General features: G+C 42.7%; 1 protein-coding gene across 4 annotated transcripts in view; it reads right to left on the bottom strand.

Annotated features, from left to right (window-relative positions):
• The window catches only part of MAP3K20 (mitogen-activated protein kinase kinase kinase 20), a 134400-nt gene that overhangs the window by 70051 nt on the left and 37816 nt on the right, over positions 1–26533 (bottom strand). For all 4 annotated transcript variants that reach the window (XM_038750978.1, XM_038750977.1, XM_038750976.1 and 1 more), the window contains exon 3: positions 3331–3418. In XM_038750978.1, coding sequence (XP_038606906.1) covers positions 3331–3418 — 88 coding nt within the window. The remainder of the gene's footprint in view (positions 1–3330; positions 3419–26533) is intronic.

The raw sequence follows: 26533 nt of genomic DNA, 5'->3' as shown, positions 1-26533 counted from the left end.
TTATATATACATACATAAGCACTGTGGGGCTGAGAGTAGAGTGAATAGAGGTTATAAATCTTTTGTTTTGTTTTCTTATGGCATTTGTTAAGCACTTACTATGTGCCAGGCACTGTACTAAGCACTGGAGTAGAAAGAAGATAATCAGGTTGGACACAGTCCATGTCCCATAGGGGCTCACAGCTTTAATTCCCATTTTACAGATGAGATAACTAAGGCACAGAGAAGTTAAGTGATTTGCCCAAGGTCACGCAGCAGGCAAGTAGTGGAGCCGGCATTAGAACCCAAGACCACGATCTCCCAGGCCCGTGCTCTTTTCACTAGGCCACACTGTTTCTCAGATCTAAGTGAAAAAGGACAAAGAAGGGAAAAGGAGTAGGGGAAATGGAGGCTTAGTTGGGGAAGGCCTCTTGGAGATGTGATTTTAATACGGCTTTGAAAGTGAGGAGAGTGGTGGACTGTTGTACATGAAGGGGGAGAGACTTCCAGGCAAGAGGTGAGATAGAGGAGACCAAAGTACAGTGAGTAGGTTGGTGTTAAAGGAACAAAATGGTGTGCTAAATTGTAGTAGGAAATCAGCGAGGTAAGGTGGGAGATGGTGAGCTGATTGAGTGCTGGTAAGCAGTTTGATGTGGAAGTGGATGGGCAACCACTGGAGGTTTCTGAAGGGGGGGAAATGGAGACTGAGCGGATTGCTCGTAAAAAGAGCCAGAGAGCAGAGTGAAGTATGGACTGGAGTGGGGAGAGTCAGGAGACAGAGAGGCCAGCAAGGAGGCTGATGGAGGAGACAGAATGGGAAATAAGTGCTTGGATCAGTGTAGCAGCAGGTTGGATGGAGAAAAAGGGTCAGATTTTCGTGATTTTGTGAAGGTAAAACCAACATATTTGGTGACATATTGCTACTATGTGGGTCAAATGAGAGATTAGAATCAAGGATAACGTCAAGGTTCCAGGCTTGTGAGACAGCGAGAGAGTGATGCTGTCTATAGTGATGGGAAAGTCAAGGGGAGGACAGGATTTAGGTAGGAAGATGAGTTCTGATATACATTATATGTCTCTATATGTTGCCAACTTGTACTTCCCAAGCGCTTAGTACAGTGCTCTGCACACAGTAAGTGCTCAACAAATACGATTGATGATGATGATGATTATACAATACAAAACTGTAACAAAAGGAAATAAGGCTTTCTCCCTTACTGGCAATTCTGAATTTTAGACAAAGAGTTTTGTTAAGTATTGTAATTTTGCAATTGCGCTACCATACATGTTGAAATTTTGTGATGTTTAATGAATGCTCACCTCCTAATCTAGCATCACCTGAACCACGGGTAGTACAATAGAAATGTTTACCAATGTACATTGAGAATATGGGAATTGATGTGCTGTTCTCAATCACCGTTGTTAAAATGCCTTACTGTGCTGACCTCTGTCCCAAGGTGACCCTGGGGTACCAGCCATCTCAAGGTCAAATGCTATTTCGTGACCAGTTGGTCACGAGCCAGCAGGCGGAACTCGGAAGTGAGGATGGGATGCCGCCCCACAACCAAAACTGCAAGATTGACAGCCCAAGCCGAGAATACATAGGGTGTCCCTCGCCCTGTGCCAATAAAATTAGGTATGGAGGAGGGGGGAGGGCAGAGATTGGATAACTGAGGCCAGAAGCTGGAATGGCCTAGGAGCACAGGTGATAAATACATGTCGCCTCTGCCCTTCTGGGGCAGAATACCGAGATGCGCAGCAGCAGCAGCAGCAGCAGCGGCCCACGTGTCTTTCTCTGCCCAGAAGGCCAGACGCCCATTCTGCAACCAGAACCAACACACTGAAGGAAGGGCTGCGGGACGGAGCCAGGTGATCTGCTGCGAATGGGTAACAAGTGCATTCCTCCCATGTAGGGAGCGCACTTAGTGACCGCAAGCTGCCCGCCACATGTGCAGGTAATGTAATGGATTCCTCCCGTATGGAAAAGTGGATTCTTCCTATGTGAGAAAGCACGTAGATGCTTCCCGAGTGGGAAGTGCACATGGGTGAGAGCTAGCCGCCTCCCCCACATACGACTAATGTTTGAATGTGTTCCGTTAGGGAAGCTCCAATATTACTAATTAATCACAGTCTTCCTGAAAGGGAAGTTCAATCCATTGCGCCTAAACCATTAAGTAATTCAATTTGTCTAGCGGAATGAATTTTATATAAAACTCAGGCTTTCCATCGCCTGCCTCCCTCTCCCTCTCTCGCTGTCCCGATTACCAAATGAATCCATCCCTGGACGACGGGTGACAACTTCATATTGAAAAAAATAGATGAATCACAATAATAGATCCTCGGTGACCCTGCTCTGTAGGTTCCCTCTTGTCTTATTATGCTGTCTAGTTGTTTCTGACCCAGAGCGACTCCAGGGACACATCGCTCTCAGAACGCCTCAGCTCCAACTGCAATCGTTCTGGTAGGGTGTCCATGCAGTTTTCTCAGTCAAAATACGGACATGGTTTACCATTGCCTTTTTCCACGCAGTAGACATGAGTCTCCGCCATCGGCTCTCTCCCATGCCGCTATCACCCAGCACGGGTGAGTTTTGACTTGTAGTAGATTGCCTTCCACTCGCTAGCCACTGCACAAGCTAGGAATGGATATGCCTCTGCTTGACTCTCCCTCCCGGAGCCGAGACTGGTAGTGTACTGGAAGGTCCCCAGGTGCGATCCTGAGTGGGGTGGTTTCCCTAGGTGCAATCGTGAGTGGGGTGGTTCCCTCTAGCACCATGCACATTATGTTTTGTGGGTAATACAATCTGGATTTGGGTGTCAGCATTTGTCACTTACTCCTTTCTGAAAAGGGATTTTCACCAAATTCTAAAAGGCTGCTCCAAATTAAAATATAATTCAGATCATGGTCATTAACCAACTCAAAGGACCAAATCTGAAAAACACCATTCTCGGGTCAGAAACCTTCAAGTAAAAATGCTCTAATGGGATTAAAATGTACAGGAATAGCTCAAGAAATATTAAATTGTGAAAGGTCACAGAGTTGCAAAAAAGCATTGCTCATTTCAACTAATTAAAATGAAATTTTAAATAGCACCTTCAAATATTGGTAATGCAGCTGCAAGTGCATTTAAAGAGCATTACTCAGACATAATTAGCACAATTAAACATGGGTAGAAGAAGAAACACCACTTCTAATTATATTGATATAATCAGTTTTATTAGTGCTTTATGGCAACAAAAATGACATCTGACATTCGCAGGGTTTATAGCTGAACCAAATGCGAAGCATTCTAACAAATTCAGGACCCTAAACTATTTAGAGAAAGAAAAAAGTCAAATTCAAGTATCTTACCTGTTACGATACCATAGTTCGGAGGTTCAAGAATTACTCCATAAAACTGGATAACATTTCTGTGACTGAGGACGCTGAGTATTTCTGCCTATACAAAAAAAAGACAAGAGTAGAGAGAATTGAATTCAAAAATTCACATCACTATGTCATCAGAATTCAGACACTTTATGTACTGTTCAATCTGTTGCCAAATCTATGGTGCTCTCTTTAGAAAACTTGTCAGTTTGGAAGATAAGCTTTCTACGCAATACTCTTTTGCATGGTCTGGAAAGAAACAGTGATAGCTTAATGTCTCATCAAATGTCTCATCATTTTGTGCATTTTCTTGGAAAAATGAGCATTGCCCAGTGGTCAAAAAAAAAAAACAAAAACAAAACCCAAAAACATACTTGGGAAAAAAAAAGACAGGAAAGTCTTTTGATTGGGATGTTAATGTGTTTTTTCTTAATGTGATTTTGGATGTATAGTTGGGCCACAATTTTAAAGGGCTGGGAAACTGGGTAGAATTCACGAGGGAATTCATGATCCACTTGCAAGTAAGCTACTTTTGAATGAAATCTTCCTTGCAAAACCCATATTCCAGGTTGGGGTTTTGATCTGTTTGGCCAACACCCACCACTTGTCCTGTGGGGCCTTGGGTCCGTGTGACTCGACTCTCCTCGTACTATCAAGAAACTGATGACAGATCAAAGAAATTTGATTAAAATTGTGTGCCACTAGTGTGATCAAACAGCACAATATTAGTGCTATATGACTAAAAGCATTCTTCCATTCCCCAGTAACAGGAGGTTGAATAAATGGAATTTTAAGCTAGTTGGTCCAAATGAACTCACATTTTCAAAAGTATTGCCTTGCCTACACCCTTGGGTGAGTACTTCCTAGACACTTTGATAATTACCCCACCACACTTATGTATACATTCATCAGTAATTTATTTTCATATTTGTCGCCCTCTCTAATCTGGTAAGAGCCTCGTGAATGGGGATCATGTCTACCGATTCCACTGTATTGTATTACCCACGTGCCTAGTACAGTGTCCTGCACACAATAAACACTCATTAAATAGCACTGATTGACTGAACTTTGTATTGCCTTGGAGGTGCTAGATGGGCATAACAATTTAGCTAGCCCATTTTTAATTTACAGACCCAGCTGGATGTACAAGTGATAAGGAAAACCAAACTGTTATTTTGACTCAGATATTGTCAGTGTTTCCTCTTGACCTGCCACCTCAATATAGATGACTTATCGGGTAGCAAGATTGAAAACTGAGTGTGTGCACATGAATCCCTCGAGGCTATCCACACACAGCTACCAGAAAGAAATGTCTCAATCTTTTAACTCCCTGCCACTGGAATAATTTCAATGATTACTCTGCAAGACTTGGAATTAACACCTTTATTTTTAGCTGGAGAGCCAATGCTGAATTCAAAACTTGGCCCTCTTAATCCCAAACTAAAACCAAAACTAAAGTTTAGTCAGCTAGACGACTCCCAGACCCTCTAGATCATTACCTCTCACCCTGCTCCTGGTCAGATGTTAATTTGATTTTAATACATATTATTTTTCTTTAAAACATGTTAAGGGGAAAACGGACTCAATATCTTTTTGCTAAAGTGAACATACTGCAACTGAATGGAATTCACTGAATAAGTATAGCACTGTGATTTATGATGACTGCTCAACATCAGTTGAGTCGACTTCTCCCAAGTTCTAGAACATTAGCTGCTGTCATACTCTATCTAGGGGACAGATTCTACTAGAATCTGACAATCCTCTACCTGTAGCCCGACCAAGGTTGCAAAGAAAATAGAAAAATCAGAATCCAAAGAGTTCTCTCTCTCCAACCCCCAATGGTTGCAGCCTCTGCCTCCCTATAAAGTGGACTACCCTGAAGCACGACACATCCATTCATTCATATTTATTGAGCACTTACTGTGTGCAGAGCACTGTACTAAGTGCTTGGGAAGTACAAGTCGGCAACGTGTAGAAGCAGTCCCTACCCAACAACGGGCTCATAGTCTAGAAGGGGGACACAGACATCATATTGAGCTTAGATTTGGGGGCTTTCTCGAAGTGGTGAAACATTTTTTTTCCACAGAGAATCTAACTGCCTTGCCCATGATCATATGGCAGGCAAGTGGTGGGATGGGATTGGGATTAGAACTCAGGTCCTCTGACTGCTGGGCCCGTATTCTTTCCACTAGCCTACGCTGCTTCTCTTTCAAAAATAACAAATCAGTAACTTTTCCAGTTCCCTCGGTTAGCTGAAGAAACTCTAACTAGAGAAACCCAGTCACCACTGCAGTTGTTCTGTGAAGACTGATGTTCCAAGACCATTCTCTCTGGGCCTTTTTTAATGGTTAGGTTGCAGTTGAACATGTAGGCCAAGAAAGACATTTGTTCAACTTCCTCCTTGGTTTGGAAACTAACCAAATTCTTCAGACCCCAAAACTCTCCCCAGAACTCTCCCTTAGGGATTAGCCCTGAGAAATTACGCTGCTCTCTAGGAAAGGGTGAATGGCTGCTTACATATCCCACTGAGGGCAATGGAATTTGACAGGAGAGAAGTAACGGAGGCTAAGACAAATGTTGGAAAATTAGGATTATTGATTTCAAAGGCGAGGCATATGAAAGCCAAAGCAAATCAAACTACAAATCATCATCATCAATCGTATTTATTGAGCGCTTACTATGTGCAGAGCACTGTACTAAGCGCTTGGGAAGTACAAGTTGGCAACATATAGAGACAGTCCCTACCCAACAGTGGGCTCACAGTCTAAAAGGGGGAGACAGAGAACAAAACCAAACATTCTAACAAAATAAAATAAATAGAATAGATATGTTAAATAGAATAGATATGAACATGGTGTTCACACAGGATGGCTGCTTCAGGACAAAGATTGGAATCTTTAAACAGAATTCAGAGTCCAGGCAGTTTGATTGGCTATACCAGCATCAAATCCACAGAAATTGAACCCAAGACTTGATTTGACTAAAGAGATGACTTTCAAAAAGACTAAAATTCTGGGAAAGTGTTATGTTAGTGGGACTTTTTGGGTGGTAGAAATCATTTTCCCTGTTGCTCAGTTCTTAGTCTGTACAAACTGATCTACTCATAGGAAAACAGTAGGTTTCTCTGCTGGTTCAACTCCGAGGCCAGAATCTCAATTCACCACATTCAGGTTGGTTCTTACTGCGTTAGCCAAGCGACATGACTTTTTAAAAATAGTAGTTGTTAAGTGTTGGCTGGGTGGTAGGGACTGTACTAAGTGCTGGGGTAGATACAAGATAATCAGGTTGGACCCAATCCATGTCCTATATGGGGCTCACAGTCTTAATCCCCATTTTTTAGATGAGATAACTGTGGCCCAGAGAAGTGAGGTGATGTGCCCAAGGTCACACGGCCGACAAGCGGTGGAGCCGGGATCAGAACCCAGGTCCTTCTGACTCCTGGGACGCACTGGGCTATGCTGCTTGAATTTAGTGGGGGCAGAATACAGCAGCAGGGTCCATAAGCTATTTCGGCACCAGCTCAAGGCACTAAACTACCTTCCTCCCCTCTACCCGCTAGCCCTGGAACTATCACAATGGAATTAAGAACCATACGCTCATCCTCCACAGACAGCATCAACCAACTTTATTACTGATCAAACCAGTTAATTGCACAGCATGAGGTGCCCTCTCTCTATGTAAAATTACAGGGTGAGGAATTTTCAGCTACTCTAACAAGCTGATTAGCTGCACACCCCTAAGTGCTTTATAAAATTATTGCACTGTGCAAGAGAGTTTGATTATTTACATTCCAGTAAAGAAATGTTTGCCACGTTTATTATGGAAATCTTCAAGATTGCTTAGAAGAACTTAAGCAGGTTTGATAAATAAAATTAGTCTCAAAAAGTCTTGTAAGATCCTGAGGGCCCTGATTAGACAGAATAAGGAGTGTGTCCTTGTGGATTGAGCGCAAGTCTGGGAGTCAAGGGACCTGACCTCTAGTCCTGGCATCACCATGACTTCTGTGGGACCCTGGGCAATTCACTTAACTTTTTGTGCCTCAGTCTTCTCATCTGTAAAATGGGGATCTAATACCTGTCATCTCTCATTCTCTTAGATTGTGTGCAACATGTGGGACAGGGGCCATGACTGAGCTTAATTTATTGTACCTACCTCAGCATTTGGCATGTAGTAAGTACTTAAACGTCACGTATTATTATTACTATTAGGTGCCAATATATTCATTAGACAGATTAATGGTTTATAATTCTTGGACTGTGTCTTCGTACCCTTGAAGAGTTGATTGATTAGAGTGCCACTTGCAAAGCTTTTCAAAATCTTTTATTATTAAAGAATACATATTCACCAACCACATGTAGGAGAAACGGAACCGAAGTCCAGCTGAGAGATCATTCCCCGTTCTGTCAATGGCAACCATAAAATATATCAGGTGAGAAGTTATCCACCCTATCAAGTACTTACTACAGTGTTCTGCACACAGTAAGTGCTCGATAACTATCATTTGTTGATTAAAAACCCTCCACATAAGGAGATTCCTCTTTCGGGAACTCACTCCAAAATGTAACCAGTCAGTGTTTCTTATAGTCCCAGTACTCTTTTATGGTCATTTCTTCTTGTTATGTCTTCAGAGCAGATGGAAATAATGATTCTTTAAAGTCTACTGTCTCCCACTTTAGACTGTACACATCTCGAGGGTGGGGACTCTGCCTTTTAGTTTCTTCATGTATTCCCAAAGCACCAAGTGTATTTATGCACTGAATAAAATAGGTGCTTAATAAATACTGTTTATACTAATATGCCTGTCTGCAGTCAGAGTCCTTGCCTTCAAATCACACAGGACTCCTATATATTGGATTAGCAGCCATGACTCTAAGCATTTGTTTGATGGTTCTAGACTGTGATGGTTCTTTCAGACTGTGAGCCCGTTGTTGGGAAGGGACCGTCTCTATATGTTGCCGGTTTGTACTTCCCAAGCGCTTAGTACAGTGCTCTGCACACAGTAAGCGCTCAATAAATATGATTGAATGAATGAATGATGAGCGTGATTATAAAAATAATTGTGGCTTTTGTTAAGCGCTTCCTACGTGCCAGGAACGGCATTTATTTAAACGCTTCCTAAGTACTACACTAAGTGCCGGGGGAGATACAATATAATAAGCTGATTGGACACAGTCCCTATCTATGAATATGATGGTCTCATTCAAGAAAGGGAGGTTTCTGAGATGGTCAGGGAAGCTTGGAGTGAGGCACGAATACAGAGAACCACTGCAAAGTGTCTGACTATTCTGATAAAAGCATCAGATGCTGTATTGTGGGCAGATCCACAGTGCAAAGCTAATGTCCATGATATTGGGCCCCACTCACGCAGCTCCTCTCATCATCTGCTGGCCCATGGACCTTTCTCTTGCTGTTGCTGCTGGGGAGGGAAAGTCTACATGGTCTGCGGCAGCATCACTCTCAGTATGGAGTCAGCTGATATTCGGGCAGCTGACTAGCAGGTTTGGCTTGCTAGATCATTTCAGAACTACCTAAGGGACTTTAAGGACACTACAGCCCGGTAGGTCAGAGAAGATCTACCAAACCACTGCTCAATTCCTACAGTGTAAAGTAGATTCTGTTTTTTAAAAATCAATTTTATGGAGCCAAGCTTATGGGTGCGACAGGAAGCCTGGAGCCACAAAGTTACAGAATAACCAAAAGTCCTTAAGACTTCAGTTTTATGTGAATGTGTTTCAATACACACACACCCCCACACACCCCTGCATAAAATGTTGATCATTTTACAGAATCAGCAAAGTTATGGATGAACACTTCAGTTGGAAGTTGTGATGATAAATATTTCCTCATCACATATATGTCACGTCAATTTATTTCTTTTGATAGTGATGTAAGTATTTATGTCTCTCTCATTAGATTGATAGCCCTTTGTGGACTGGGAACCTAATATTAATATTGACAATAACAATGGCATTTCTTAAGTGTTTACTATGTGCCAGGCGCTGTACTAAGTGCTGGGGTAGATACAAAATAATCAGGTTCGATACAGTCCCTGTCCCAGATGGGGCTCTCAAAGTCGCAAGCAGGGCGAGCGTGTATCTATAACACATTTACATTCAAGCAGTCATCATATCCCACATTGACTACTGCATCACCCTCCTTGCTGACCTCCCTGCTTCCTGTCTTTCCCCAATCCACACTTCATTCGGTCTATGTCTCCCCTCTCCTCAAGAGCCTTTAGTAGTTGCCTAGCCACCTCAGCTTCAAACACAAACTCCTTACCCTTGGCTTTACTGTCAGCTCTCCCGCTCCTACCTTACTTGCCTCGCTGACTTCCCACAACCCAGCCTGCACACTTCATTCCTCTGAACACCAGCCTACTCACTGTACATCAATCTCATCTATCTCGCCATCAATCCCTTGTCCATGTCTTCCCTTTGGCATGAAACTCCTTCCCCCTTTATCTGTGACAGACTACCACTCTCCCCACCTCCAAAACCTTTTTAAAATTATACCTCCTACAAGAGGCCATCGCTGACTAAGCCCTCATTTTCCCTACTCCTTCTCCTTTCTGTGTTGCCCTCGCACTTGGATCCTTAAGCACTTGATATTCCCCCTGCCCTCAGCCCCACAGCCCTTGTGTACATATCTATAATCTATTTTAATGTCCATCACCCACCCTTGGTGGTCAGCTCCTTGTTGGCAGGGAACGTGTCTACCACCTCTGTTGTATTTTATTCTCCCAATGGTTTAGTACAATGCTCCGCACACAATAAGCACTCGATAAATAACTCTGATTAACAGATGAGGAAAGAACAGAGAGGATTAACAGATGAGGAAAGAAAGAAAGATGAGGCACTCAATAAATAACTCTGATTAACAGATGAGGAAAGAACCCCGGAGGGGCTAGGTGACTTGCCCAAGGCCTCATAGCTGGCCAGTGGCAGAGTGAAGATTAGAACCCAAGTCTCCTGACTCAACTTTTCTTATTATTGTGAAACTTAGTTCTACCTCATCATGTTTCTTGAACAGTTTCAGTCTTGCTAAACTTAATATTAAATGACAGGCAGGTTCATCATCAGGATGTACTAGAACTCAACCAGTCCATCTGCACAGTTCTACTGAACCAGACAAATGTGGAGGATCAATGTCAAAAGGGAACCAAACTGTGTATGTTAGCTGAAATGAGGTAATAATAATGAGGTAACTGAGGCACAGAGAAGTTAAGTGACTTGCCCAAAGTCACACAGCTGACAGTTGGCGGAGCCAGGACTTGAACCCATGATCTCTGACTCCAAAGTCCGTGCTTTTTCCACTGAGCTGAGCAGCAGAAGCAGGAGAAATGGACTACGGACTCATTTGATTGTACTCTCCCAGACCCAGACCCTTCAAACCGAGCTCTACACACAGGAAGCACTCAATAAAGAACATTTATTGATTGATTTCAATATAAATAAGCACCAAGGCCCAGCTGTAGAACGCCAGGAAGCAGGGGAGACAAACAGAATATACTGGTGGTACTTTTTGCCAAAGGCATCATGCAGACCATGAAACAAAGGGGTACTTAGTCCACCACAGTCCAAATATTCTAGGAACTGAACACTGTTGAATAAGGAGGAGTTTCACATACAGGTCGGGGAAGGGCTGCTGGATATATTCACTGGCCTTTTTCGACACATTTAAAATGTGTGGAGAGCAGTACAATTGATATCACCACAAACTGATAAATGAACAAAAATGTATACAGTACATATTTATCAAGATAAATTGCAAATTCATTTAAAAATTAAGGGTTTAAAATTATTCCCTCTATCCCTTTTACACTAGCAGTAAAAATAAAAGGTGTTTCACCATTATTCGTATTACAGCAAGCAGTGTGGCCTAGCAGAAAGAGCATGGGCAGGGACATCAGAGGGCCTGAGTTCTAATTCCAGCTCTGCCACTTGCTTGCTGTGTGACCTTGAGGAAACCACTTAACTTCTCTGTGCCTCAATTACCTCATCTGTAAAATGGGGATTTGATACCTGTTCTCTTTCCTATTTACACTTGAGCCCCAAGTGGGATAGGGACCATATCTAACCTGATTAACTTGTATATCCCGGAACTTAGTATAGTGCTTGGCAAATAGTATAAATGCTTAACAAATATCATCAACATGAATTTAATGATAACACCAAAACTTCATTGAAGGCCAAAGGTAAGACTACTTCTTAATACTATAATTAATCCTCCAAAAGAGTTATCAGGTCTTCTCATGGTATTGATAACCTGAGAGGGGCTTTTGGTTTAAGATGCACCCTAACCTTATCACAGAATGGGGATGGTTGACAGATGCTAAGCTGCTTTTGCCGAGTAAAAACAATAACAACAACAAAAAGCAAAACATGTTCACTTATAGCTTAACCCAGCCCCTTCACTCCTCTGATCAGAAGTATCCTGCCTAGCTCATCATAAAGTTTTACTTGAATGGGCCAGAAATTGTTCCTCTCTTCAGATTCCAGATGAAGCCTAACAGCTGTCTGTCAGCAGAAGACAATTTTATCCAATTAAGGAGATGTTTGTTAACTCCATTAAGTCTCTCGTGATATTAACAAAGGCAAATGAAAACAGTATGGGGCACAAAGTGGTCAGAAGCCTCTAGGGTACAAGAACATATTCAGATGAAATTCTTTCAGTGCCAATAAGCAATTATCACTTGTGTTGATTACGAGGATTTCTCTCCAAAGCAATCATTTCACCATCACCTTCCTTGCTGCAATCTTATTAAAAAAAATTATCTGTGCATGAACTTAGGAGCTGTAAAGGATTTTTAACTCAACCATTTACGGATTATGCTTCCTGACAATTCCATTTCCTACCCTTTTGCAAAGAAGTTGGGATTAAACCAACTCCATGAAGTTTAGTGATAGGCAAATATTTGAGTTTAATCACAATTTAGACTATCAAAATGAAAACAGAAACCATCCAAATAAAAACTGCAGCTTCAAACATTCAAAGAGGGCATAGACTAAAATGAAGAATCGGTAAAGTGGCTTGGTTTTATATCAGGGCTGCAGCCGGATAAAATAATCTGGATCAGTTGCTCTGATTTCCCTCTTTTATAGACCACTCCAGCCCCACAGATAAAGTTGGATCAGTGGGACCTTAAAGCCCATCCACTGAGGCTCATTCATTCATTCAATCGTATTTATTGAGCACTTGAAAACCCCCACGGTGTTAAGCCGTTTGTCGCAACATGGAGTTGCAGAATGTTGTCAATGAACTTCCTGAAGGTCATCATGTAGTCAAGCACTTCTGAGGGGGAACAGATGCCCCGAAAGGTCTGAATTTTCAGTATTAGCCATAAAAGAAACTTACTATATTTAAATAAATTGCAGCAACTTGTAGGCAGAGACTGGGTACCTGCCTCTGTTGTACTTTCCCAAGCATTCAGAATGGCATTACACTCAATGGATGTTCAATAAATATTACTATTATTCCTAAAGATATTTAATATAGTACTTTGGAATCATTCTGTTATTCTCTCTCAAGTCGGTGTTACTGTGTCAGTTGGAAGCCTAGAAACACGTGAGCATTGGCCAGCGTGCCGGAAATTCAGGACAGAAATAAACAAATGCAAGCTAGTGGGCTTGGGAGTCAGAGGTCAAGGGTTCTAATCCCAGCTCTGCCATTTGTCAGCTGTGTGACTTTGGGCAAGTCACTTAACTTCTCTGTGCCGCCTTAGTTACCTCATCTGTAAAATGGGGATTAAGACTGCTAGCCCCACGTGGGACAACCTGATCACCTTGTATCCCCCCCAGTGCTTAGAACAGTGCTTCACACATAGAAAGCGCTTAAATACCATCATCATTATTCCAGTGCTTAGAACAGTGCTTGGCACATAGTAAGCGCTTAATACCATCATTATTATTAGTGTTTATAAGAAGGTGAAAAAAATGGAATTATTTGGTCCCAAGAAGAGCTGTGGGCAGAGATGCCTTCTGATTTTTCAAGTATGTGAAGGGATATCGTCTGGACGGTGAACAGACTAGTAGGAGAGTAGACTCAAATTGTATGGTTTCTAACTTTGCACTAGGCCAGTTGGTAAAAACATTTGCGGGCCACTACACTGTCAGCATGAAAATAGTCCTGCACAGCATCAGGATGTACCAAATTGCATTGGTTGCATCTGGGCCTCCATCCCTAAGCCTTCCGATTCTGCTGAAGCTGGAATCATCTCCGATCTGTTCCCACCTCTCCCACCTCTGCATGAACAGCTCTTCACTTCCACCACACGGGCACACAGCCTAGGTCTTTTGCTAACCACATATTCAATCTTGCATTTTCACTCTTCAACAGGAGTGAATCTGTGTATTTGGGAATTTCATTTGGCTCAGGACTACCCTAAATAGCAAAGTCTAAGGCAAGACATCCATATGCATGAATAATTTCACTCTCTGAACTTGGCTATTCCCTTTATTACCTCCTATTTTGGACTAGTGGAAATTTACCTGCTCTTGGCAATTCAGGATGGTCACTGTCTCACACACACAAAAGAGAAATTTCAGCAGAGCAGGCTTCCATCATTTTGTTGACAACTTAGAATATGAGAGTAATAAAAACAAATGTATGTTCGGAAAGCACTGCTATCAAACTGGTGATTTTATAAAAAATGGATTCTTCTCATCCCCCCACACCCACCAACATACACACACCCACACATAGGTTTAGTTCACTAAAACAAAGACCTCTTTTTTCGGACTTTTTGTTTTATTACTTTCTTCCTCTTACATCACACATAGTATTTACAACAGGGTTAGTACCCAAATAACACAAGATGTGTTACTGTGTGCAAAGCACTGTATTAAGCGCTTGGGAAAGTATGATATAACATCAAACACATTCCCTGCCCACAGTGAGCTCACAGTCTAAGCATCATTCCTATCCCTCTTTTTAGAGGGAAGTTTTAATGATGGATTATTTATTCTTGACTCCAGTTTATTTTTAGAGTGAATGGAAAAACTTGGGATGTGAATTTTGCCACTTAATTATGATTTTATGCTTTGAGGTGAAAAGTTACAGTGTGTAAAAGCATAAGGCGTGAATAAAGGCAGTTTACTTGAACAGTTCTCGGCAATATACCCACATGGAGGGAGGTGTCTTCCTCTTTAAAATTAGAGATATAGTTAAGGAGCCTCCTCAGCTTAGGTGAGTTGTCTGGTGGGCCAACTTTCTGAATATTTTTACTGATAAGCTTTCTGATGAGTGCTTCTTGGAAAAGACAGAAGGAACAAAGATTTTAATAGTAGGTCTAAAAGAAATACTCACATCAAAACCAGGTACAGGGGGATCCAAAACCCAAGCAGCTGGCAAATCCAGCACTGTGGAAGTGGGCACACTTCTGTCTAATAAAATTCGAATCAAACACTTTGCATCTGATTCTCCATGTGAGCTTTTATGCAAACTTCTAAAGTGCAAGAATCCTGGGGTGGCAGAGCTATTCTGAGAGATTTCACATAGTTCATGTAATTAGGGAAACCACTTCCTTTGATTGTAAGTGTTCAAAACAGCTGAATTTCTTCTCTCAAAGGAACTCTGCGATTTGGGTCACCTCTTTTACTTTCCTTTTCATGTTTCTCAGGATGAGAGGTGAAGCTGGAGAGCACATTATTTAGGGAAAAAAAAGATTCTGCTTTTTGTTTTAGGGATTGAACTTGCACTATTCAAAAGGTTGTCATTTAGACCCTTTCTTTCTCGCTCTCCCTCTGTCTCTTTTCCTTCTCTGCCGAGGCTCTTCAGTGGCTGAGGAGAACACAATCCAAAATGCCAATTTAAGGCCAATAGGAAACTGGTATATTGGGTATAAAAGGATTCTAATGTTCATGTTTGGGCTCCCGATATAATTAGACTGGACTGTGAGCTCTTGGCCTCTGTATTGGGGTCTTTTTTTGTTGTTACAACAGCAGAAAAGACAAAAAGGGGAAAAACAGCAGCAAATATAACAAAAATAAAGGCACCTCTCTCATCTCTTCCTGTGCCAACAGGGCATCTCTTTTCCCTGAAGACTGGATTGCAGGTTCCTATTCAGTGAGGCAGATCATGCTGCTTTTGCTGAAGCTAATCTCTGTGCTGACGCTGTTAAAGTATTCAGCGCCACTTATTCCAAAATATCTTCTCAGCTTAGCACACAGCAAGTGCTGCTAGCGAATAGGCTCACTAAGAAAGCAAAACAAAAAGAAATACCAAACACGTTTCCCCTTCCCCCAACCGTAACCCCGTCTTTACACATGGCGGTAAAAGTCCTTCCTTAAGGTCAGACGAAGACCAGGACCTACACAGTTTGTGTTCATTTACTAAGGAAGGTTCAGTTCTTCCAGTTCCAAGTGAGGGAGAATCAGCATTGTACCAGGTCACATTAACAGAAAAGGTTTTTGAGTCATAGGAGGAAAATGAGGGTATATGTTCCAAGGACATGGTGTCAGTCTCCAACTGGCTTAAATTATAGGCATCCATTTAGGGAGAATACAGCACACGGGAAGAAACGGAGACAGGTTTAATGGCGTTTACGATGTGGCATTGCAGAATCTGCACTGGGGCTTACGGGGGTTCAGTCTGCCATTTTTGGAATTGGCAGATGGGAGCTCCAGCAGCATTACTATCAGGGGTAATCCATCATGATAAACATGCCAAACATTAAATTTAGTTAAAATTCCTTGAGTCCTCAAGTCAATGCAAATGAATCCTCATTCGGGAAAAACAGTAAGGGAAAGCCGGGGTGAAAGGAAAGGATAAGCCATGCCTATTGTTCCTTCTAGCTCTTCCACCTTCACTGCCCTCCATTTGAGGAATTAAGTTCAAACCATCATCACTAATCTCCTTTTAATTTTAAGCGCCAATTCAAATTTGCTTTGTTTGCAAAGTAACTGCAGCCTCTATTAGAGAATCAGCAGGCTGAATCTGTTTCCTTCACCGACCCGGCCGTCTTCTTCCATCGCTGCACAGCGTTCTTTGAAATGAATGAGATCAGAGGGGAAACCTTTTACCCAGCACACCCCTTTCTATTAGTAAATCAATAGTAATTAAAAAGAAATGCCCTTTCACAGAGATGAACGGTACTTATTATTCATTGACCTGGATTTTTACCCTTTAAAATAATTAAAAGAATAACTATTAGAAAATCCTCCAGAAACAGTCCATACTTTCTGGTGAAACAAGTCTTCAGATGCTCACGGATTGTTCTTTTATAGTTTGTTCATCCCTACTTCTGTGATTCCCTTTATGTCATTTTTGGAACAGAGTTTCCACACCTCAAGTGCCAGGCTCAAATCAGCTTCCTCCACTTCCTTAAAGTACCCCTTCAAACCCAAAGATGATAGGGAAGAAAGTGCACTGGGACCACCCATTGGCATTGCACCCTGCCCCTGGGGCCTGGCACGGTTTTTGGATATTGGCCCAATTACGGGGGCGTAGATAGAACCAGACATGGGCAACAAGTGTGGGAGGTCTGTTCCAGCCTGGAGTGGTATCAGGAAGTCTAGCTCAGCCCTGGGACATCGCTGCAGTATATGCACCCAAGAATGATCCAAGACCCAGCCCAGTCCAATTTGCAAGCCCCCTAGGGCAGAGCAAAGTTGAACCAGCTGGTAAGAGTGGAGGAATCAGCCCATTCACTTGGCTCACTGCTTTTCTCCACAGCCTTGCTTCTTATGGGAAAAAAAAATCTTTCAACAGAGGCTTGGCCAGCTGAAAAACCACATAATATTTGGATACTCAAAGATACACCTAGCATTACTATCCATCTTTTTGCAATTAGTTCAGCTCTTTCAGGTGTTGTATTTTGTTCCATTTCTGACTGTTCCTACACATTTTCTGGTGACCCTTGGTGGGAAGAGGGCTGTGCCTAGTTTTAAGGTTTGCATGGCAGCTGTCTAGGGTCGCCCCACAGAACTACAATAAACAACTATTTAGTGTTCCACGTAGTGTTTGTGAATGTTCAGCCATTCATTGTCTGTCCCTTTTATCACGTATGTCTGGGTTTGGAGGTTTCTAGCCACTGCTAAGCAGCTCTGTCCCCAGCTCCTCAGTCACACTGGGTATCCATGGCAACATTTACTGAAAAACTGTTCCTGGTTGCACACCACTGTTTAATGAAGAACCTAATAGTGGTAACTTAAAAAAAAAATATTACTTGTTCTCTGCCAAGGTACCTCTGGTTGTTGGTCTCTCAGCTTCAGGGAGCCATCTTGTGGTCCCTTCCTAAGGATGAGGGCTCTAGTGCGCACAACAGAAAACCAAGAGGAAAAAATGTTCTCAGGTTCTGGAAAATGTGAGCTAAATGCCACGGAGCCTTTGCTTTTTCAAAGATTTAATGGGCACACCTGAAAGTTTGTCAGGATAGACAAACTCTCCCCAAGGAAGGAACCTGTTGGTCTTCCTCCTGAACCTTCTCCATTTTCTCCCTTCTTCCTCGGCTCGCACTACCAATAAACCTCGGACAAAAACCACCTTAGACTGAAAGGAAGTCAGAACCCCCTCTGTATCTCCTAGATGGTCAGTTACAGCACAAAGTTATACAGTATTTTGGTGGCACCAAGAGTCTTGCTAAATCCTAAATCGAACTGTAGTTAAAGCAATAGCTGGTATTCTTTTACAAAAGAAACTGTTACATAAGAAAAGAATCACAAATGATATACAAAAACTTGTTAAAAAAAGATACCCAGTCCAGATTGCTTACAACGGAGTTTCTGCACCATTTGAGGCAGGGTAGAAGCTTATGCGTACATGAATGAGACAGTAGAGTTTTTCAACCACGGGAAGCTCTGAAAAACAACTAAGTGAATTCACAGGCCCGGCAATTCTCTGGAGCACCCATAGTATGGAAAAAAAGGGAAGTGGTGAGGTGGAAGGTCACATCTTGTACTTTCATCAGGTAGCCTATTCAGTTCTGGGCAAGCCAATCTGGACCAGAGCAGGCACTGATGGCCCAGCTCGGGGGCATTCATGATCCAGAGGCTGCAGGCCAACAGAAGGGCTCATGATGGCCCCAAGTCCCAGACTCTTTAACTGCCTGAGTGCTTCTGCATCCTCTAGACTACACTCACTGTGGGCAGGGATCATGTCTGCCAGCTCTGTTGCACTGTACTCTCCCAAGCTCTTAGTACAGTGCTCTGTACAGTGTTGTACAGAAATGCTCTGGGCATGTCACTCACCTCCTCTAAAACCTCCAGTGGTTGCCTGTCAACCTTCAAATCAAGCAAAAACTCCTCACTCTCAGCTTCAAGGCTGTCCATCACCTCGCCCCCTCCTATCTCACCTCCCTTCTCTCCTTCTACAGCCCAGTCCATACACTCCGCTCCTCTGCCACAAACCTCCTCACTGTGCCTCGTTCTCACCTGTCCCGTCGTCGACCCCTGGTCCACGTCCTTCCTCTGGCCTGGAATGCCCTCCCTCCACTCATCTGCCAAACTAGCTCTCTTCCTCCCTTCAAAGCCCTACTGAGAGCTCACTTCCTCCAGGAGGTCTTCCCTGATTGAGCCCCCCTCCCTTTTTTTCCTCTCCTCCTCCTCCTCCTCATCACTCCCCTCCCTCCCTCTGCCCCACCCTCTTCCCCTCCCCACGACACTTGTATATATTTATACAATATTCATTACTCTATTTTCTTTGTACATATTTACAATATTAATTTTAACTCGTACTTCCCAAGCACTTTGTACAGGGCTCTGCACACAGTAAGCGCTCAATAACCACGACTGAATGAATCTCCAAGATGATTCTGCCTAATTGCTCTGCACATAGTAAGCGCTCAATAAATATGATTGATTGATAATTGTCACACATGGTTAAAATAGACTTTTTTCCCTTGTAAAAGGAAGAAAAGGTGCTGTAGAATCTGAATGGTAAAAATAGAGAAGTTTCACTTTGTGTCACTGAATTTACTAGAGTGGAAGAAACAGCATGTTCAGATCATTTATACTCAGTCCCTAGAATTTAGCCCATGGAGTTACGGGATGCAGGTTCGAGTGCCATATGGGTCAGGCAGTGCCAAAATCAAACTCTGCCAGTTTTAGGAGTCCCTTTGGTAATCCTGTAGCCTCCAGCCAGAGGACAGCATTGCACTTGGGCAATAGTTTTTCTCATGTATAGTCAGCCTCTAAGCTGCTGGCTGAACAACCAGACATGTGAAACTATCATCAATCATATTTATTGAGCGCTTACTGTGTGCAGAGCACTGTACTAAGCGCTTGGGAAGTACAAGTCGGCAACACATAGAGACAGTCCCTACCCAACAGTGGGCTCACAGTCTAAAAGGGGGATTTGCCTATCACTCAGGCAAATCAACACCCTCCTGAAGAGACAGTTAAATCCCCTTCCATTTCAGCTCAGTTTTCGTCCTACTTAGACTCAGACTGGACCCAGACCCTATTGTCCGTTTTCAACACTATATATGCATCTAGCTGCATATTCAGTTGTATATTTTATTCAGCTCTTTTATCCTGGCATATTCACACTACCCATTTATATTCTTGTTCTTCCAGTTCCATTATAGAAATTTTTTTTGTCTTTCTCCCCGCTTTAGAGTGTGAGTGCTTGAGGGCAGGAAACATGTGTTATGCTCCTGCTGCACTCTCCTAAATGCTTAGTGCAATATTTTGCACTCAGCAGGTGCTAAATAAGAACATTGCTTGCTTGATTGGTCATCTTGGCCAGGGTTAGATTAGTTGAACTGGGTCCAATCAAACTGAGGATTTCCAAAACATGCAGAACTTCCATTACGGACTTCTTCCTCTCTATCCTTCATCCCACGCTACACTGTCAATATCGCAAAACACCAAGAACAGTCTAGCTTTGTGAATGGAGTTATCATTCCCCGTTTCTCTACTGAGAAGCAGCGTGGCTCAGTGGGAAAGAGCACGGGCTTCGGAGTCAGAGGTCATGGGTTCCAATCCCGACTCCGCCACTTGTCAGCTGTGTGACTTTGGGCAAGTCACTTAACTTCTCTGGGCCTCAGTTCCCTCATCTGTAAAATGGGGATGAAGACTGTGAGCCCCACGTGGGACAACCTCATCACCTTGTATCCCCCCAGCGCTTAGAACAGTGCTTTGCACATAGTAAGCGCTTAATAAATGCCATTATTATTATTATTATTATTACTGAGCTGCCAAGGCTACCATTCATATCATGCAGTTCAACCCTTAAAGCAGCACAAGAAGCACACAAGCCTAGGAGTCAGAGGGCCTGGGTTCTAATGCCAGCACCACCACTGGTCTGTGTGACCTTGGGCAATCCACAACTTCTCTGTGCCTCAGTTACTGTATCTGTAAAATGGGGATTAAAGCTATGAGACACGCATGTGGGATATGGACTATGCCCAACCTGATTACCTTGTATCTCCCCAGCATTTAGTACAGTGCCTGGCACATAGTGCGTGCTGAACAAATAACATTGAAACAAACAAAACTCTTAAAAAAAAATGCCTCCAAACTGCCTTTCATACCCTTCCCTGACCCTAATTCCTCACTCCAAAGCCTCCACCCACAAAAATTCCAAATCCAATTGGGCCCTCTGCCTTCCAGGATGATGCTTTTCCTATTTGATGCTGTAGTTAAGTCATAGCCCTACATTTAGGACACTGGTTCAAGCAAGTTGAAGCATTTGTAATAATACAAACTCAGCCCCATTACTTCATTTCTGAATTAGGCAGTACACGAGGCTGCACTGAGAAAGATCAGGCCTTCAGTTCCTCACCAGGACAGACACAGTGTCTGAACGTTTTGCTCCTGAATGTGAACCTTCCTGGAAAATGGGAAAGGTGCCCAATTGAGGTGGGGAGAAGAACAATACAAGTTTAAATTATTCTTAACAGATTATGGGCTCTTCTTTCTTTACCAAACCTTTGTGAGCTGTCCTTGAATTTGCTGATGGCTTCAGGCCTTTCATTTGGCAACAAGTTTCTACACAGATTCTGACCAAGAGAATTGACACAAACTCTACCAGCTATACTACTCACTCTCTAGCTGACTAACTGTCTTTACTTGAGCCAACTGTCAGTTCTTAGTCCAACTAAGCAAATGAATTCTTGTAAAATATACAGCTTTTTATGCCCAAAGAATAGCAGGCTTTAACTTTGGGTGGGCAAATGAATAGAGAGGAAATCTCAGATGGCCTCAGAACCAGAATCTGAGAAAGGATGGGGAGTAACTGAAAACAGAGCTAGGTAAAAGTACTAAAATGGATTCTTGGTTTCTTTTTTCCTCAGTTGTCTTTATTTTGTCACTAAATAGCTGAGTATTATTTGTATCAGTTGCTGTTAAACCCTGGGGGAAAACAATTCTGAAGGAAACCTTAACATCTCAGTAATCTGGTTAACTGTGTGGTGAAGAGCAGAATGACATTTTGCTAATTTCATATGCAGTTGGGATAAAAAGGCCCTGGACAAATTCAATGGGCACAAAACCTCTCCCAAGCAAATTTAATAAAGTTATGGATCTGGGTGAAGTAAATAGGTCCAATGCCCCATCCTGGGGAGACACAAAAATGTACTGTGAACAGACTTTCCACGATCCTGGCACCTACAGCCAAGCCTAGTCTATGACTATGGGATGGTCAGGCAGGTAGAAATGCAAAGGGAGAGATCAGATACCTTCCCCTCTTTCCCGCTCTCTGTGTCTACGTGCTGAAATAAGCAACAGATGGAAGAAAATGGGTTAAAAGCAAATTTAAATGAGATAGAGGCAACTTTGGGCAAGGTCTCCAGGGCCAACAGGAACAGGGACCAGATGTCAGAGTTCAAACAGCTGGACCAGGGGCCCAAACCAATCAGTGGTATTGAGCACTTACTGTGTGCAGAGCACTGTACTGAGCACTTGGGAGACTGCAACTTAACAAAGTTGGCAGACACATTCCCTGCTTACAACAAGCTACCATGCTGGTTGAAATGTTTCGTATACTGGCAGTGGACTAGCCCCAGAGTAGAACCTTTTAATTTTTATTATATTACTGTTACTGGATTTGTTAAGTGCTTACTATGTAACAAGCACCGAATTAAGAGTTGAGGTAGATGCAAAAGAATCAGGTTGGACACAGCCCCTGTCCTACATGGAAATCACAGGCTAAGTAGGAGGAAGACAGATATTGAATTTCCATTTTACATATGAGGAAACCGAGGGGCAGAGAAGTTAAGTGTCTTGCCCAAAGTCACACAGCGGGTAAGTGGCGGAGACAGAATTAAAAACCAGGTGTCCTGATTCTCAGGACCCCCGTCCTCTTCCCAGTAGACTATGCTGATTCCCAACAGAAGCAGCGTGGTTCAGTGGAAAGAGCCCAGGCTTTGGAGTCAGAGGTCGTGGGTTCAAATCCCGGCTACACCACTTGTCAGCTGTGTGACTGTGGGCAAGTCACTTAACTTCTCTGGGCCTCAGTTCCCTCATCTGTTAAATGGGGATTAAGACTGTGAGCACCCCCGTGGGACAAACTGATCACCTTGGAACCTCCCCAGCACTTAGAACAGTGCTTTGCCCATAGTAAGCGCTTAATAAATGCCATTTAAAAAAACCCAGAAATCACTGAAAATTCATTTTTACAATAAGAATGGTGCGAACGATAGCATTCCCAGGGGCAAATATGGCCGAAAGGCAGGGAAGGAATATTCCAGTTGGCATTGAGGGCTCAATAATTGAAGGGGGAAGATAACCTCATGCGGTTTAACGGAGAGTTGGGTCAGGTGGGAAACTATGGGAAGCAGAACACAACGTTGACCCCAGCCCTGTCGGTACGGGCATACCTTGTTGTTTTTTAGCATCCGCATAATGAACTGCAATCAAAAGTACTACCAATAAATGTTCCTATCATTAGATGACTGTGAAGTTAGACATCCTTAGCATCTGCAAAGTGCAGGCAGGAGTTGTGATTTTTTTTTCCCATTTACAGGTAAGGCTTGCTCCATGGAGAAATGGCCATTTATGTATTGGAAAGCTTTTCATAATGATGAATTACAAAGGAAGCTAGAATTGGGACACTATAAAGTTTTTCTCGTCTATCTAAAAGCCCAACAGTGAAAAGAAAACAGACATTCTTGGATGCAAAGTATCTCTTTTGGTTTTTAATAATACTTTTAAGCTGGGACTCAGGGTTTCTGGGTTTGTTAGGTTTTTGCTGGTGGTGTTTCAAATGTTATTACAATATTAGTTCTTTCACCCCACGCCAGCCAAGTGTACATTCCCATTTCCTCCTTTTTTGCACCCAACATGAAAAATAAATCTGTGGTCCCATGAGGCTCTTCCTGATTAAGCCCCACTTTTAGGTGCTCCCAGCAAAATGTGATCCATCTTCAAAACACAGCAGAAATCAATTGTCCAAAATTTCATTACTAACTGGATCAAATATATGGTCGTTCTAGATATTCAATTATATTACCTCAAAGCAGTCAACTTTAATCATTTCAATAGTAAAAGCTTTTCTTGTAAATTTTTTAACTGTCCACCCAATTACAAAAATTCAACATGGGAAAAAAGAGGCAGACAAAGGCAATACCTCTCGGAGAACTCCCCAATGAAATGAAACATTTTCTGGATCCTGGTATTTGATAAGACGTACCCCATATTAGTACATTCAACGAGACAGAATTCTACATCAAAGACCATTAGAAGCATCACTGAACTATTTGAAAATGAGCCTCATTTTCTGTTTTCAAACTGTGAAGTACAGGCTTCTAAGCAGAAAACATACGTACTTAAAGTGTGGCTGTTAAGCCTAAGGGAAGGTGAGATCACTATTATTCTGTGATGTGATCTCCCACTGAGCTAGGAATCTGCAAAACAATGTCTATTCCCTAGTTCCAGACACAGAAGGGCTGCAGAGCTGAAAAGGTGTTTTTAAGAATTTGCTAGATTGGGAAACCAGTATTGAATAGTCTGCAGTGGATGAGAAGCCCGTGATGGGTTATCAGAAGGGAAAGTTAAGAATATTAAAGAGAAAATTTACTGAAGTTATCTAACAGTTTAGACACATACATAAGTTACTCAAAGGAAAAGTTAGGGATATCATAGAGTAAATTCCCAGTCAGAAGAAAGGATGTAAGATACTTAATAAATGCCATCGATTGATTGATTGACAGATATTATACAGTTCCTCTAAGCAGCCTTTGAACCCACTACTGGAGGCAGGGCACTAGGCTGCGCAGATCAGTGGAATGAGCTCTTATGGCATTTCTTATATTAGGAGCTTCTTGTGGAATGAATGAAATGAGACTCTAAGAAAAATGACTTGAAGGCCCCAGTACACAAAAACATTTGGAAAATGAGTTGAAGGACCTATGACCTGGAAGTTGAGTTTCACTGTGGGAGTCAATGTAATGGTAGGGTCAGAATTTACCAGTCGGCTTTTAAGGGTCTTCACCAACTCTATCTCCCTCTTGTTCATTTGCTCTCATCTCCCACCACATCTTAGTTTGGGCACTTCACTCCTTCCAGACAAACCTCTTTATGGTGCTTCGTTCTCAGCTCGCCCCGGCTGACAAGTTGCTCACATCATTCTCCTTGCTAGAATGACCTCCCTGTTAACTTATTACACACCTGGACTCTACCTTCCTTTAGATTCCTTGTGAAAAAAGTCATCTCTTCCAAGAGATTCCCTGCTTGATTATCCCCCAGCTTCACGGATATGCCATTCCACCAGTCAACTCAACATTAATAAACTGATGTATTTACTCACCTGTGTCTAACACACTTAAACACTAATACAGCCTTCTGATAATTCACTATATATAAAACACTGAGGCGTTCTCCAGTCTTGGAAACAATTTGAAAACCTTTACAAGTTAATGCAAATCTTCACCAGTTGACAAAAATGCACACGAGTGCTGCCCAACGGAGCCATCCGCCAAACTAGCTCTCTTCCTCCCTTCAAAGCCCTACTGAGAGCTCACCTCCTCCAAGAGGCCTTCCCAGATTGAGCCCCTTTTCCTGTCCTCCTCCCCATCCCCCCCCGCCCTACCTCCTTCCCCTCCCCACAGCACTTGTATATATTTGCACAGATTTATTACTCCATTTTACTTGTACATATTTACTATTCTATTTATTTTGTTAATGATATGCATATAGCTATAATTCTATTTATTCTGACGATTTTGACACCTGTCAACATGCTTTGTTTTGTTGTCTGTCTCCCCCTTCTAAGCTGTTAGCCCATTGTTGGGTAGGGACCGTCTCTATATTTTGCCAACTTGTACCTCCCAAGTGCTTAGTGCTCTGCACAGAGTAAGCACTCCATAAATACGATAGAATGCATGAATGTTCCCAGCAGAAACATCACTTCAGTGCTCATGACTCCACACCCCAAGTCTGGCAGAGTCAGAGGGCATGGTGGCATATAAAATTATATTTATGCAAACATTACCAAGGATAAAGAAAACCTAGGAATCACGATCAATCAATCAATCGTATTTATTGAGCGCTTTGTGCAGAGCACTGTACTAAGCGCTTGGGAAGTACAAGTTGGCAACATACAGAGACAGTCCCTATCCAACAGAGGGCTCACAAAGAGTGAAGCAGAACTGCAGGAAAAATTAATCGAAGAAAAACTGCTTTTTTCCTCTTCCCTTTTTCCTTGCCCTCTTAGAATTGTACCCTGAAGTACCACTGATTCAAGAGGGTTTAGAAATTGGAAAACAGACCAAAAGAGCAATAGGAGAATAGAGATGTGATGAAGGCAAAGATGAAACCCAGCCCTAGGGACGTGGATATGCTCTGCTTTCTGACAGTTTCTCTGAAAAGAAATAATAGCTAGCCACTGGCTGAACTGGCCACATTGCAGATCTTTTTTTCATTGAATAACCTTGCAATTGATGGGAAGAGGCATCTATACCTCTATACTGCCCAGTTAGCTGAAGACAAGGTGGCACTATGTAGCCCTCTTCTCTCAATGTTTTACAGTCCCAGCCAAATTGCTGATCCACCTAACCTGGCCCTATTTTCCACATCATCTGTTAGAAGTTGCGCAGGCCTAAGTTTCAGGGTCCTATACCAGGTGAAGCTCATCCTGTGGGGTCCCAAACCAGCAGCTCTGGACTGGAACGAAGAGGTCCTGCTCTCTGGCTGGAAGCTCCTTGATGGCAGCGATCATGTCTATCGACTCCCTTGCACTGTACTCTCCCTGGCATTAAGTACAGCGTGCCGCAAAGTAAGCATCGACTGACGGCACGTAGAAGCGTTCCATA

Source organism: Tachyglossus aculeatus, chromosome 9 (genome assembly GCF_015852505.1).
Source record: "Tachyglossus aculeatus isolate mTacAcu1 chromosome 9, mTacAcu1.pri, whole genome shotgun sequence".
NCBI lineage: Eukaryota > Metazoa > Chordata > Mammalia > Monotremata > Tachyglossidae > Tachyglossus > Tachyglossus aculeatus.
The sequence above is the reverse complement of the archived record's forward strand: the minus strand, read 5'-3'. Positions and strand labels throughout refer to the sequence as shown.